Source organism: Mobula birostris, chromosome 23 (genome assembly GCF_030028105.1).
Source record: "Mobula birostris isolate sMobBir1 chromosome 23, sMobBir1.hap1, whole genome shotgun sequence".
NCBI lineage: Eukaryota > Metazoa > Chordata > Chondrichthyes > Myliobatiformes > Myliobatidae > Mobula > Mobula birostris.
The window spans coordinates 42,779,437-42,793,871 of record NC_092392.1 but is presented as its reverse complement, the minus strand read 5'-3'; the positions used below and the strand labels follow the sequence as shown (position 1 = coordinate 42,793,871).

General features: G+C 40.8%; 1 protein-coding gene across 1 annotated transcript in view; it reads left to right on the top strand.

Annotated features, from left to right (window-relative positions):
- LOC140186946 (uncharacterized) overlaps positions 1 to 10,740 on the top strand; it is a 94,700-nt gene extending 83,960 nt beyond the window's left edge. The window contains exons 40-42 of the mRNA XM_072241760.1: positions 6,503 to 6,557; positions 9,380 to 9,488; positions 10,339 to 10,740. Of these exons, the coding sequence (XP_072097861.1) occupies positions 6,503 to 6,557; positions 9,380 to 9,488; positions 10,339 to 10,516 (342 nt within the window). The 3' untranslated portion in view covers positions 10,517 to 10,740. The remainder of the gene's footprint in view (positions 1 to 6,502; positions 6,558 to 9,379; positions 9,489 to 10,338) is intronic.
- The last annotated feature ends 3,695 nt before the right edge of the window (positions 10,741 to 14,435 follow it).

Below are 14,435 nucleotides of genomic sequence, written 5' to 3'. Positions count from 1 at the left end.
CATGTCGACAACATCCACTGCCTTGCCGTAATCAACTTTCCTGGTAACTTCCTCAAAAACTCTTTAAGATTGGTCAGACATGATCTACCACACACAAAGGCATATTGACTATCCCTAATCAGTCCCTGTCTATCCGAATACTTAAAGTGCAAATCTGGTCCCTTAGAATACCTTCCAATAACTTACTCACTACTGATGTCAGGCTCACTGGCCCATAATTTCCTGGTTTATTTGTGGAGCCTTTCTTAAACAATGGAACAGTTTTAGCTATCTTCCAAACCTCTGGCACCTCACCCATTGCTAAGGACATTTTAAACATCTCTGCGAGGTCCCTGTAATTTCTGCACTAGACTCCCACACAGTCTGAGCGAACACCTTATCAGTCCCTGGGGATTTATCTACCCTAATTTGCCTCAAGACAGCAAACGTCTCCTCTTCTGTAATCTCTCTGGGACCCATGACCTCACTGCTGTTTGCCTCACTTCTGTAGGTTCTTTGCCCATCTCCCAAGTAAATACAGATGCAAAAAAAATCCATCTCCCCATCTCTTTCACCTTCATGCATAGGTGACAACCCTGATCTTCAAGAGGACCAATTTTGTCCCTTGCAATCCTTTTGCTCAACATGCCTGTAGAAGCTCTTGGGATTCTCCTTCTCCTTGTCTGCTAGAGCAACCTCATGCCTTCTTTTAGCCCTTCTCATTTCCTACTTTAAGTGTTCTCTTGCATTTCTTATATGCCTCAGGTACCTCATGTGCTCCTTTTTGTCTATACCTGCCCAATGTACCTCTTTTTTTTAAACAGGGCTTCAATATCTCTTGTAAATCAAGGTTCCCTAAACTGTTATCCTTGCCTTTTTTCTGACAGAACGTACAAACTCTCAAAATTTCATTTTTGAAGGTCTCCTACTTACCAAGCACACCTTTGCCGAGCAGAGGGATCTTGGAATCCAAGTTCATAGCTCCTTGAAAATGGATACACAGATCAATAGGGTGGTTAAAAAGCTTATGGAATTCTTGTTTTTATTAGTTGAGGCATTGAGTTCGAAAGTCAGGAGGTAATGCTGCAACTTTATAAAACTCTGGTTAGGCCTCATCTGGATTATTGCATATAGTTCTGGTCACCCCACTATTGGAGGGCTGTTGAGGCTTTGGAGAGGGTGCAGAAGAGGCTTACCAAGATGCTGTCTGATTTAGAGGAAATGTGCTACAAAGAAAGGCTGGAGAAACTTGGGCTGTTTTCTCTGGGGCATCAGATGCTGAGGGGAGATCTGACAAAGGTTTATAAGATTATGAGAGGCATAGATAGAGTGGACAGAGAGTAGCTGTTTCCCAGGGTTGAAATGTCTAACACCAGGGGACATGCATTGAAGGTGAGAGGGAGTAGGATCAAGAGGGATGTGAGGGGTATGTTTTTTACTCAGAGAGAGGTGGATGCCTGGAATGTGCTGCCTGGTATGGTGTTAGAGGAAAGTACATTTGAGGCTTTTAAGAGAAGTTCGGATAGGCACACGGATGTGCGGAAGATGGGGGATATGTACATAAAGTAGGTAGGAGGGATTAGTGTTTGGGAGTTTTTGATTTACATTTTTAGCTGGTTTGACATGACGTTGTGGGCTGAATGGCTTGTTCCTGTGCTGGACTGTTCTATGTTCCAGTACAACACAGAAATAGGCCCTTCAGGCAACAATGTTGAGCCGAACCAATTAAATTAGCAATCAAGTAGCCAACTAAATTAATCCCCTTTGCCTATACAATGTCCATATCCTTCCCTTTTCCACACATCCATTTACCCACCTAAATGTCTCTTTAAAAGTCTCTAATGTATCTGCCTCTACCACCACCCAAGGCAGCACATTTCAAACACCAAACACTCTCTGTATAAAAACTTACACCCTCTCACCTTATATACATGTCCTCTGGTATTATACATTTCAACCCTGGGGAAAAGATATTGTCTAAACTTCTCATAATCTTATAAACCTCTAGCAGATTTCCCCTCAGCTTCTGTCACTCCATAGAAAACAACCCAAGTTTGTCCATCCTCTTGTTATAGCACATGCTCTCTAATTCAGGCAGCGTCCTGGTAAACCTCTTTAGATTAGATTAGATTAGATTCAACTTTATTGTCATTGTGCCAAGTACAGATACAAAGCCAATGAAATGCAGTTAGCATCTGACCAGAAATGAAAGAATCGTGTTAGTTACAAAATAACTGTGAATAAAAAAAGTGCTACAGCACACAAATATAAAAGTACTGAGACAGTACAATATGGATGCAATACTGCTTAACGCTGTGATGTGAGGTTCAGCAGGGTCACAGCCTCAGGGAAGAAGCTCTTCCTGTGCCTGCTGGTGCGGGAGCAGATGTTCCTGTAGTGACTAACGGATGGGAGGAGAGTAAAAAGTCCATGGTTAGGGTGAGATGCATCCCTGATAATGCTTTTCGCCCTGCCCAGGCAGCTTTTATGGTAGATGTTCTTAATGGTGGGCAATTGGGTGCTGATAATGTGCTGGGCAGTTTTCACCACCCACTGGAGTGCTTTGTGATCCGATACGGGACAATTGCCGTACCACACTGAGCTGCAGTTGGTGAGTATGCTCTCAATGGTACAGCGGTAAAAGTCCATCAGTATCCTGGGACAGAGGTGAGCTTTCTTGATGCTCCGCAGGAAATAAAGGCGCTGTTGCGCCTTTTTGATCAGGATGGAGGAGTTCAGGGACCAGGTGAGATCCTCGGAAATGTGGACAGCAAGGAAGTTGAAGCTTTATACATGCTCCACTACAGCTCCGTTGATGTAGATGGGGTTGTGCACCTTCTCCAAAGCCTCGACACCCTTCCTGTAATGGGGTGAACAGTATGCAATACTCTGGATGCTGCCTAACTATAATTTTATAAAACTGCAACATAACTTGCTGACTTTTAATTTCAGTGCCTCAACTAATAAAGGCAAGTATGCCATTCACCTTCTTAACCACCTATTGACCTGTGTAGCCAATTTCATAGAGCTAACAACTTGGACCCCAAGATCCCTCTGCTCCTCAACACTGTTAAGGGTCTTACCTCTGTACTCTCTCTTTGAATTTGACCTACCAAGGGGCAACACTTCACATTTGGCCAAGTTAAACTCCATCTGCCATTTCTCCACCCATGCCAACTGATCTATATCCTGCTGTATTCTTTGCCAGTCACCTATGCAAAGAATACACCATCGATCTTCCTATCATCTGCAAAATTACTAACTCATCCATCTACATTTTCATCCAGGTTACTTATATACATCACAAACAGCAGAGATCCCAGTATAGGTCCCTGCGGAACACCACTAATTGCGGACCTCCAGGTAGAATAAGTCTCTTCGACCACTACCCTCTGTCTTCCATGGACAAGCCAGTTCTGAATCCAAACCAGCTATTTCACCATTGATCACATGCAATGGATGAGACTCCCATGAGAAACCTTGTCAAACCCCTTATTAAAATCCACGTAGACAACATCCACAACCCTGCCTTCATCAATCAATCACCCTCGTCACCTCATCAAAAATAACAATCGGAATCAGAATCAGGTGTAATATCACTGGCATATGTCATAAAATTTGTTCAAGTTAGTAAAATACGACTTGCCCTGCACAAAGCCATGCTGACACCCCTAATTAGGCCATGGTTTTCCAATTATTCATTAATCCTATCCATAAGAATTCTCCCCAGTAACCTCCCTACCACTGACATGAGAGTCACCACTTTATAGTTTCCAGGATTATCCCTGCTTTTCTTCTTGAATAATGGAACAACATTGGCTACTCACCAGTCCTCCTGGACTTTGCCTGCAGCTAGAGAGAGCACAGAGATCTTGCTTAAGGCCCCAGAAATCTCTTCATTTACCTGTTAATTCTCTCAGCACTGATCACCCTGCCTCCCTATGCTCTTCTCCTTGGTAAATACTGATGTAAAGTACTCATTGGCAACTTCACCCACATCTTTTGCATCCAAGCAAATGGTTCCTCCTTTATCTTTGAGTGATCCTATCATCTCCATAGTTATCCTCTTGCTCCTGATGTATTTCTCTTTAGTCCTACTGGCCAAGGATTTTCATGGCCCCTCCTGGCTTTCCTAATTCCCTTCTTGAGTTCTTTCCTGGCTTCTTTATAATCCTCAAGAGCTCTGTTTGATTCTAGCTTCCTAAGATTTATGTACTTTTCCTGTTTTTTCACCTCCTTCTGCATCCAAGGTTCTGACTGGAACATACTTGTCCTGTACTCTGTGCAGTTGGTCTTTAAAAACTCTTCACATGCCAGACGTGGACTTGCCCAAAAACAGCTGTTCACAATGACCTCTTCCTAGTTCCTGCCTCATGCTCTCGTAATTTGCCCTGCCTCAATTTAATGCTCTCCCACAAGGTCCACACTTATCCTTACCTATAGCTATCTTAAAACTAAAGGAGCTGTAGTCACCGTTCCCTAACTACTTACTCACTGAAAGGTCGGTCACCTGTCCAGACTCATTACTCAACACCAGATCCAGTACAACCCCTCCTCATCTTGGGCTACCTACATATTGATTTAAGAAACCCTCCTGAATGCACATCTGTTCCATTTAAACCAGTTGCACTATGAAGGTCCCAGTTTATATGAGGGAACTGGAAGAACCTTAAAACAACCCTCATCAAAGTTGCTGGTGAATGCAGCAGGCCTGGCAGCATCTCTAGGAAGAGGTGCAGTCGACATTTCAGGCCGAGACCCTTCGTCAGGACCTTCATTAGGGTTAAAACAACCCTATTGTTTTTGCAACTTTCCTTAATCTGCCTGCATTTCTGTTCCTCAATGTCCCAGTGGCTACTGGGGAGTCTGTAGTACAATCCCATCAGAGTACACCACAGTTACATCTGTTAGTTTTTCATCCTCCCAGATGGCCCTTAGTACATCCAGCTCTAGTCCTTGACCTACAGCACCTTATGTGTAAGGTGCTCAGGAGCTGAAATTGGGTGCATTTGCAGCAGATGTAATCATCAGGGAGCCTGTCAGGTACGCTGAAATCCCACATCTCACAGGAGGAGCATTCCACCACATTAACCATCCGGCTTACACTGAACTAAGGTTTAAGGATTTATAGGCATAAAAAGAGCTTACCTGTTCTTAATTGTGTATTTTCCTTGAAACCTTTGAGTTTTGTGCTCTTTTCACCTTTACTCACCAAAGCCTGACCTCTCGAAATCTGGTCCACTCCAACATCGATTCTATTGTATTTGTTTGTTCTATTGTGAATGCCTGCAAGAAAATGAATGTCAAGGTGTCATGCACTTCAATGTCCATCATCAACAGTAGCCTCGTAGCATGATCACAGACCAAACTGGAAAAGTACAGAAAAACATACCAGACTGGTTCTGTGGCAGTTACCGAGCAAAGAGGAGGGAGAAATCAGCCCCACCATCTGCCTGTGGAAAAATGTGTCTGTTCATTACGGCACGGTAGAAGTGAGCAGCATGCAGTCCTTTTTCACACGGAAGATGCCCAGCATCACTAAATGGGGTAGATTCAGGAGCAGCTCAGAACTGGCCAAAAAAAATGTTGGGACTACTTGAAAACAAACGAAAAGTCATGGAAAGGCTAAGTGAGAGAGTATCACACTGTATGACGTGCTTCCAACTAACTGAATTCCAAGTCAAATAAATACGTTTAATCCTTTATTACAAACCAACATGAAAATCATTTGACTCTTCTTTAATTCATGTAAAACAAAATTGAGTGAGACAAGCATAATTGAATCAAATTCAAGCAAAGATGAGTAGTCAACAAAAAAAAATGCACTCCCTACTCACCTCCTCTCTATGCCGCCGTGCAGGTGAACAGATGACTAACTTCATTTATTTCTACTGCCACATAACAGCGTGTGCCGCCCGCTGATTGCTGCCCAAACCCACATGAGGATACACAACACAAATACAATACAGACAGACAGTCAATAGATACGTGTCTCCTACACAATGGGTGCTGTGGACTATCAGTAGCAACGTATATGGCCAGAATTAGTAAACTTATGGCCAGGCATATCCCTCACTGTATCATAACTATAAAACCATGGAATCAACTCAGGTTCAGAAGGGCATGCTGCTGGCAGCAGCAGTATTTCTAAAATGAAATGCCATCCCAAGTGAAGCTGCAGTACAGGACTACATGATTGTCAAGTAGTAAAACAAGCATATCATGCACCCAGATATATTGAAGCTTACATTTTTAGACTGAGACAAAGTGACAGGGGGATTTGATTAAGATTATCAAGGTTATGAGGTTTTGTTTGTTGGAGTTGGGGGTGTGGTGAAGCTGTGAATGATAAGCCCGCTTGAAGTTTTCAAGGACAAAGATTATGCCTATGAAATCATATTTTAATGGAAAATGACAAGCTACTTAATTTGCAAGTATTCTTAAGATTTCTCTGATTCCAGTGCTATTCATATTCTGATAATACTTATAGTGTTTACTAATTATAAATTTTCTCTGTGTTTAGACAAGAACAATTTGGGATAAAGGTCGCTGTTGCAGCTCATGTTTATTGAAAGAAGGTATTCATGTGCCATCTTTATTCCCAGTTACGGTTTAAAGGAATTGCAAACTTTGACAGGCTTGTGTGTTTCAGCTGGATTCTTGTGTGAGGCAAAGGAGTGTCTCAAAAGGTTCCATCATTGTGGCGAACAAAATCACTAACAAAATTACATCCAGTACAGTGATCATTAGTAATCTCTCAGATATGAATCCTCATACATCTGATTACATTTGTTCCCATTTCTTCTGACACTATTTTTCACACACACTGCAGATTTCAACATCTGGCTTTTGGAACTATTAACCCAAATTCACACTTTAAAGCCAAGGAATTCCTTTTTTGTATTTAGGGAGGGGAGTTCCTCAATTTCACTCTAGGAAACAACTCATCGGCACCCCAATCACAAGTCACTTAAAGTAAGTGGGTACAGCATGCAAGCTAATTAAAAACATTTCAATTGAACCACTTAGCAACCTCTGTGATACCTCTCTAGTGACAGAAAGGAAATCCTGAAAACCCAGCTAAAATACTCAATGCAAATCTTAACTAATCACAGATTACTTTCCCTCCAGCCTACGTAAAATGATCTGGCTAGCTATACAGCAATTGTTATCTGGTGAACATGCCCAAGGCCAAGTCGACCTAATTCCTTCTTCTTCCTTCTCCACCCTCAATAAATCCTGCCGGGGATGACAAATTATGCAAATTTTACAACAATTGCAAGTAGATATATGATGTACGTGTTGGTCCTTTGTTTAAATGTTGAGTTGTTTTCAATTATACTCTCATTCTAATAATTTGGGCACCTGGGGGAGCTCCCCCACTCATCCCCTTGTTAGAGATGGGACACAAATGTCCAGAAATTCCTTGGTGGAATGGAATGGGTCTGCTGGGAATGGTCTGAAAGCCAGGGTAGCAATGGGCCAAAAGGCTTCCTTTTACATGTGAGAAATAAAGAAAAGTATGAAATATAAAATGAAAATTAGCTGTCACTGAAATGAGCCAACAATGCTCTGGGTCTTTCAGTGTCAGACTGGAATTTTAGTGTACACACATGTCAAATATATCCGATTAGGTTAATCATGAAAACAGTAACCAAATGTATCCAGTTGGTTCAAATAGTACTTTGATATAAACAAGTAAAAGTTCAGTACAATATATCCTGTTTGATTTACTTAATGTTTATAATTTGAACATCCAGCTAAAATTTTCCTCTCAGTACCCATATACTTACCTGTAGTGCCACTAAGCTGAGTTGGTAATCCCCACCTGGGGTCTTTCTGTTCTGTAAAGGACAGTACCGTATTGAGCAAGGTTCATTTATTCATCTGAGGGTGTAAGTGGGTTTAAAAAAATGACATAACTTTAAAACTATAATTCCAAGTAAACTCATCTCCGAACTCCTAGACCTAAGATTCAAAACCTCCTTTTGCAACTGGATTCTTGACTTCCTGACCAACTCACCGTTGTCAGTAGGAATAGACAACAACCCCTCTGCCATGATTCTCCTTAACACCGGTACCTCACAAATCTGTGTCCTTAGTCTTCTACTTACTCCCCATACCCTCATGTCTGTGTGGCCAGATTCTTCTCCAATTCCATCTACAATTTTGCTGGTGAATGCCATAGACGGCCAAATCTCAAATAGTCATGAATCAGAGTAAAGAAAAGTGAAAGAAAGCCCAGTGACATTGTGTCATACCAACAACCTTTCCCTCAGTTCAGCAAAATAAAGAGCTGGTCATTGACTTCAGGAAAGGGCAGTGCGCATTTTCTTGTTTACATCAATGCCACAGAGGTCAAAAGGGTTGAAAGATTCCTAGAAGTGAATATCACCCAATAGCTTGTCCTGATCCACCACAATTAAAACAACATACCAGTACCTCTATTTCATGAAGAGGCTGAAGGAATTTGGCATAACACCCTTTGATCATCACAAATTTTTATAGATGCACCATAGAAAGCCTACTCTCTAAATTATCGTGGCTTGGTATAGCAATTGCTCTGCCCAAGACCAGCAGAAACTGCAGAGAGTTGTGGACACAGCTCAGCACATCACGGAAACCACCCTCTCCTCCATAGACTGTGTTTGCACCTCACTGACTCTAAAGCAATCAGCATAATCAAAGTTCCCTTCAACCTTGCACATTTTCTTTCTCCCCGCACCCCCCCCCCCACTGGGCAGAGGATGAAAAAGCGTGAATGCATGTACAATCATGCTTAAGGACAGCTTAAAAAACTATTGAATGTTATCCTAGAATGAAAAGATGGACTCTTGACCTCACAATCTACCTTGTTATGGCCTTACACCTTATTATCTGCCTGTATTGAACTTTCTCTTTAAATGAACACTTTATTTTACATTCTGTCATTGCATTTCCCTGGTGATATCTCAATGCACTGATCTGATAAAATAATCTGTATGATAGTACAACACAAATCAAAGTTTTTCACTTTATCTTATACATGTAGTGATAATAAACCAATTTACCAAATCCCTTTTAATTTGATTTTCCCTTCTCCCCACTTTGAAATGTCTGCAAGAATTATAAGGCTTCATATTAGTCTTCCAATTCTATTAGTCATTATCCTCCATCATGGTTGTCATCCATAACATTTGTTGAAGGATAATATTGTATTTTATGTTTTAGTTAGTTGCTCCTTGGGAATCTACCTAACCAAATTAATTTCCTTTCACTTCCACCTTCTACTAGATATGTTCTGCTAGGGACGATATTTATATAAGTTCTATAATAGCAGTTGTTTTGCTGCAAGTAGAAACATTTTGTTTGTGTGTTCCCTATTTTTAATGTTGACTTGATTTTAATTATCTTTTCATAGATGCTTGTCAGATGTTGGTTTATTCCAAAAGTGTCGCACAGGCAAATTCAAGTTGCACAGCAGAAATTCAGTTGGCAAAATGTCAAGGTAGCTGCCCTGGAAAGGTTGAGTAAGTACTTTTTAGAATAATTGTAGGAGGATAGACATTGCAAAGAGAAAACTGCCTGGGAAGATATCAAGCGGAGTTGCAGAAAATGGCATAGCACAAAATTGTTCAACATGGAACAGGCATAGAAAGAGGGGCAAATCACACAATATAAAAGTCTGGGTAGAGGGTATAATGTAATGTGAAACTGAATGGGCAACCATAATCAGAGACTAGGGGTCATAGTGAAGATCAAACTTCACACAAGCCAAGGATGCCAACTAGAACTTCCAGGATTAGAGCAGTATTTCAACTTAGTTTGCCAGTTACCTTTCTGACATTTTTAAAGCCCTCTCCAGCCAAAGGAAAGAGCATAAGAAGGAGAAGTAGACCATGTAGGTCATTGAGTTTGCTCTGCCTCTGATTTGATGTTAATTTCTGCTGCACTTTCCTTTTTGTTCCTCATAAATCACAATGATTTATCTTAACCTTCATTCACTATCCAGAGGGGCAAGGTGACTCTGTTGAGTTAGATTCCTCATTCCAAACACAGGAAAGATAATTCTCTTTTATTGAACTATCAAAACTTCTTGCTGTTCAATGCAAAATTTGAAATTATATACACCAAAAATGAAATCACTGCGAAAGGTCATGTGAAATCTGTATCAGATTTCTGATATGCAGGTTGAGACAAGAAAGGAGCTGCTACAAATCACAGTTCTTTAGTCTCATACTTAAATTATTCTGCTGTGCTGGTTGTATTTTAAGGTATTTAATTTTCAGCTGACATCCAACCTATGCTAAAGTTCTTGTGGTTCCTATTGATTGATTTTATTTGAACTGATAAACAATTTGCCACCCTCTTATTTTCCAGATTTGACACTGATACAAAAAGCATGATAAAAGAGTGTAGTTGTTGCCAAGCTACCAGGACTGAGAACAGGACAGTGAATCTCGATTGTGGAAATGGAGTCATCATGCCTTACAACTATACGTACATAGCAGCTTGCAAGTGTGACAGTAACAACTGTGATAAAAATACACTAGCTTAATTGAGCTCAATTCCTACCATCTGTTGATCCTGAAATATAAAATTGCAACCAATTTGCAGTTAACTTTTGATGATTTTCTTGATATAGCTTTGACTGGTAAAACCTCTTTAAAAAATAAGGTACTTTCACCTGATTTTATAAAGACTTGTGGGATCTATGCAATTATTTTAATAAGATGATACATTACTGACAGTTACTAAAATTAATAAATGCACGGAAAGAAATTTTATCTGATGTATGTTGTTCTTTCAGACTTTCAGCTTATTGGAAAAACTGGAAGCACTTAGTGGGTCAGGCAGCTGCTGTGGGAAAAGAAGCCAACATAAAACATCAATATTGTTTCTTTATGCACAGATGCTCTCTTTATTAATTAATAATGAGTTATTTGAGTTACTTTCAGCAGCAATCCAGTAAAAACTTTCTGCTGATAAAAAACAAACTGTTGGAGGAATTGAGAGGGATCAGTGAAGGATAAAGGTTGGGTGATGTTTTGGTTGAGATCCTGCTGTCACTTGTTAAACATTGGGTGGGACAGTGCCACAAGTCACATTTCAATAGGTTGCAATGGTAAACAGCGTTACGTGAACTTTATATCTCAGCAATGAACAAGTTGAAGTGTGCACCATATGGAGAATGGAGGATTAATAGAAAAAACATTGAACAAACATGATAACGGCAATGGGGGCTGGGCAGAGCTACATAGAATGGGAAAAAAAAGCAGAAAAACAGCCTAGATCAGGATTAAAATGATATGCATGAAGCACAGTTCAAAATGGCAAAGTTGCTCGCACTTTTACTGAACCCAAGATAGTAGACAAGGGAAAATATGGCTATTTACCTTTCTGCAATAGTCTGTCTGGAATTATGACCTCCGAGACTTTGACAAGCAATATTTGATCTCAGTGACAATGTTGACTCAAGAGAGGAAGAATCAATATTTAATAGCAGTTTAGAGAAATAAATAGAAGGAAATTGTGTTTTGTCATCTGCTGTTTACTGACAATTAGTAGGCAATCTAATGTAGATAACATCATCAGTTGATTTTATTGCTGCTTAAATTTATTTATCATTAACCTGTCAAGGAATTATTTGTAATAATTTGGCCAGTCAAGCGCCAAGAATGTGGCACGTTTCTGCTGCAATTGATGAAACTCTGAGTCATAGAGAGACACAAGTTGAAAACAGCTCCTTCAGTCTCCTGAATCCATGATAATCATCAACCCTTATTCACACTAATCCTGCATTCGACTCCTCCCAGATTCTACCACTCACTTGGGGTAAATTTACGGTGGCTAATTAGCCTACCTTCTCGCACGTCTCTTGGTTGTGGGAGAAGACTGGATCACCTGGAGGAAGTACGTTCGTGGTCTTCTGCTGCTGTAGCCCATCCACTTCAGGGTTCAACATGTTGTGCACGCAGAGGTGCTCTGCTTCACACCACTGTGGGTACTTGAGTTACTGTTGCCTTTATGTTAGCCTTTGTGTTGGGCACGTGGCCAAGTGGTTAAGGCATTTGTCTAGTGATCTGAAGATCGCGAGTTTGAGCCTCAGCTGTGGCAGCGTGTTTGTGTCCTTGAGCAAGGCGTTTAACCACACATTGCTCTAGTGTCTGTGCGAGGAGTACAGCTCCGCACAGACTTCCAATCTGAGCCTTGTAAGGATTGAAAATGCCAGACCCAGGCCTCTCAAGGTCTGAGTCTGCGTTCCTCACACCCCCCCCATGTTAGCCTGAAGCAGTCTGGCTATTCTCCTCTGATCTCTCTCATTAACAAATCATTTGCACCCATTGAACTGCCACTCACTAGAGGTTACTTTTTTGTTTTTCACACGATTCTCAGTGAACTCCAGAGCAGGGGTTCACAACGTGAAGTCCACAGACCCCTTGCTTAATGGTATTGGTCCACAGTATAAAAAATATTAAGAACCCCTGCTCTAGAGATTGTTGTGTGTGAGGACCCCAGGAGAACAACAGTTTCTATGATACTCAAACCACCCTGTCTGGCACCAACAATCATGTCTGGTTTGAAGAACAATTGAAATGCTTGACTATGTTTGCATCCTTTTGTGCATTCAGTTGCTGCCACATAATTGGCTAATTAGATATTTTTATTAACAAGCAGGTGTACCGGTGTACCTAATAAAGTGGCCACTGAGTGTATATTTTCATGTAGATGTTTATATTATTTCCGGTTTCTGCTCAAATGTATTCTGGGCTGGGGATATGTTATACTCAGGCTTTAAAAAAATGCTTTTGCACTGCATTCTTCTAAACAGACTAATGATAGCAGTACCTGCTTGTCTTATGATTGTTGATCCACAGTATACATCGTACATGTCAGAGTTTCTGGAATTGTGTCAATGGGTAAATTCTGTGAGCCCTTTCAGTTACCATTTGATGAAACAGTTACTTTCTCCAAAAGTGCTGCTGCCCCACCAGCATCACGACCATCGATGCCCCAATTCCCTCATCTGTGTTGTCCCCGTTCTCTTTGCTTTATGTCCCAAAGCAAAGTTTGACTTTTCCAGCCAACGTCAGGAATAAAAACCAATCTAGTCTCAAACCTCAGATATAGTAAACCTGAGTACTGTAAACCAATATGTTCTTACAAAGATAGACCCAAACACAGAGAAAAGTGGAGAAAGTTTGAAAGGTGCCATTTACCAAGCAATCATGCAATGCATTCTCTTGACAAGACAACATCAGAAAATATGCTTGTGTCATCAACATTACAGTTAATAAGGATCTCAGCCCGAAACATCAACTGTTTATTCACTTCCGTAGATACTACCTGTCCTACTGTCCTTTTGTGCGTGTTACTCTGGATTTCCAGCATCTGCAGAATTTCTTGTGTTTTTGATTCAAATTCTAAACTTTTCTAAGAAGGAAGCTGGTCAGTCCCAGCGTAGCCTTTGGCCTTGAGCATCAGCACTGACTTTAGGTGCAAATCAATAAATAACAAAAAGCCGCTTAATTTTGGGATGGACGCAAAAATGCTCACAACTATTAGATACATACGATTAACTCCATCAGCAGGAAATAGATCTGCGTGTTGCCCAATGCAATGCCCCATTTCCTTGTAAAACAGCAAATCCTTCCACATGGAGCAGGAGAAATATGAAGGCAGCTCTTGATACTTTTAATGTTAAGTATAGTATCCATTTTTTACGACAATGAAAACTGAAATCCTAGCAGGGTGTAAAAAAACGATAAGTATATAATGAGCTGATATTAGAATCAGTGATGAGATAATGTGCTAGATTGTAATTAGTTTTCTGAAGTATTCCTTTGTTTCATTTCTCTGTACTCATTAGGCAACACATTGAGTACTAAAGTCACACCCCAGGGGAAGAAGTGGTTCAAACTTCAATGAAGTAATTGTACCATGAACAATTAGTCGTGGTCTTACAGTATGGAAGCAGGCACAGTATTCCACTGTGTCCATACAAACAATCAAGTAAAAGCTAATTACATTCCATAGCAGTGAGTCACGACCTCCTATGACAGAGTATTTCAAATATTCTTCTGAACAGTTAAATATTGGGAGAGCAGCTCCCTGATCCATGCCCTGATGCAATGAATTCTGTATCTTAAACACCCTCTGTTCCTCAGATCTCTGCTAAATCTCCTAATTCTTCTTCTTCTTAAGCCCATCATCCCTACTGGGATGTATGCTGCTGAAAGCGGCTCACCAAAGTCTTCTGCCCTTGATCTGTGGCTCCACTTTCACCACACAACTTCAAGGCAAAGGTCCTTCCTCTCCCAGGGATGAGGTCTTTGGAACTTCTTTTGGTGTCTCTGTAGCTCTGGATTTTTAAGGAATAGGCTTACTAGACCCATGACACACCCTTCTCCTTTCACAGCCAGGCTTGGGATGATCCAAGGTGAAGTTTATATCTCCTACTTCTTTCTCTAAACCAA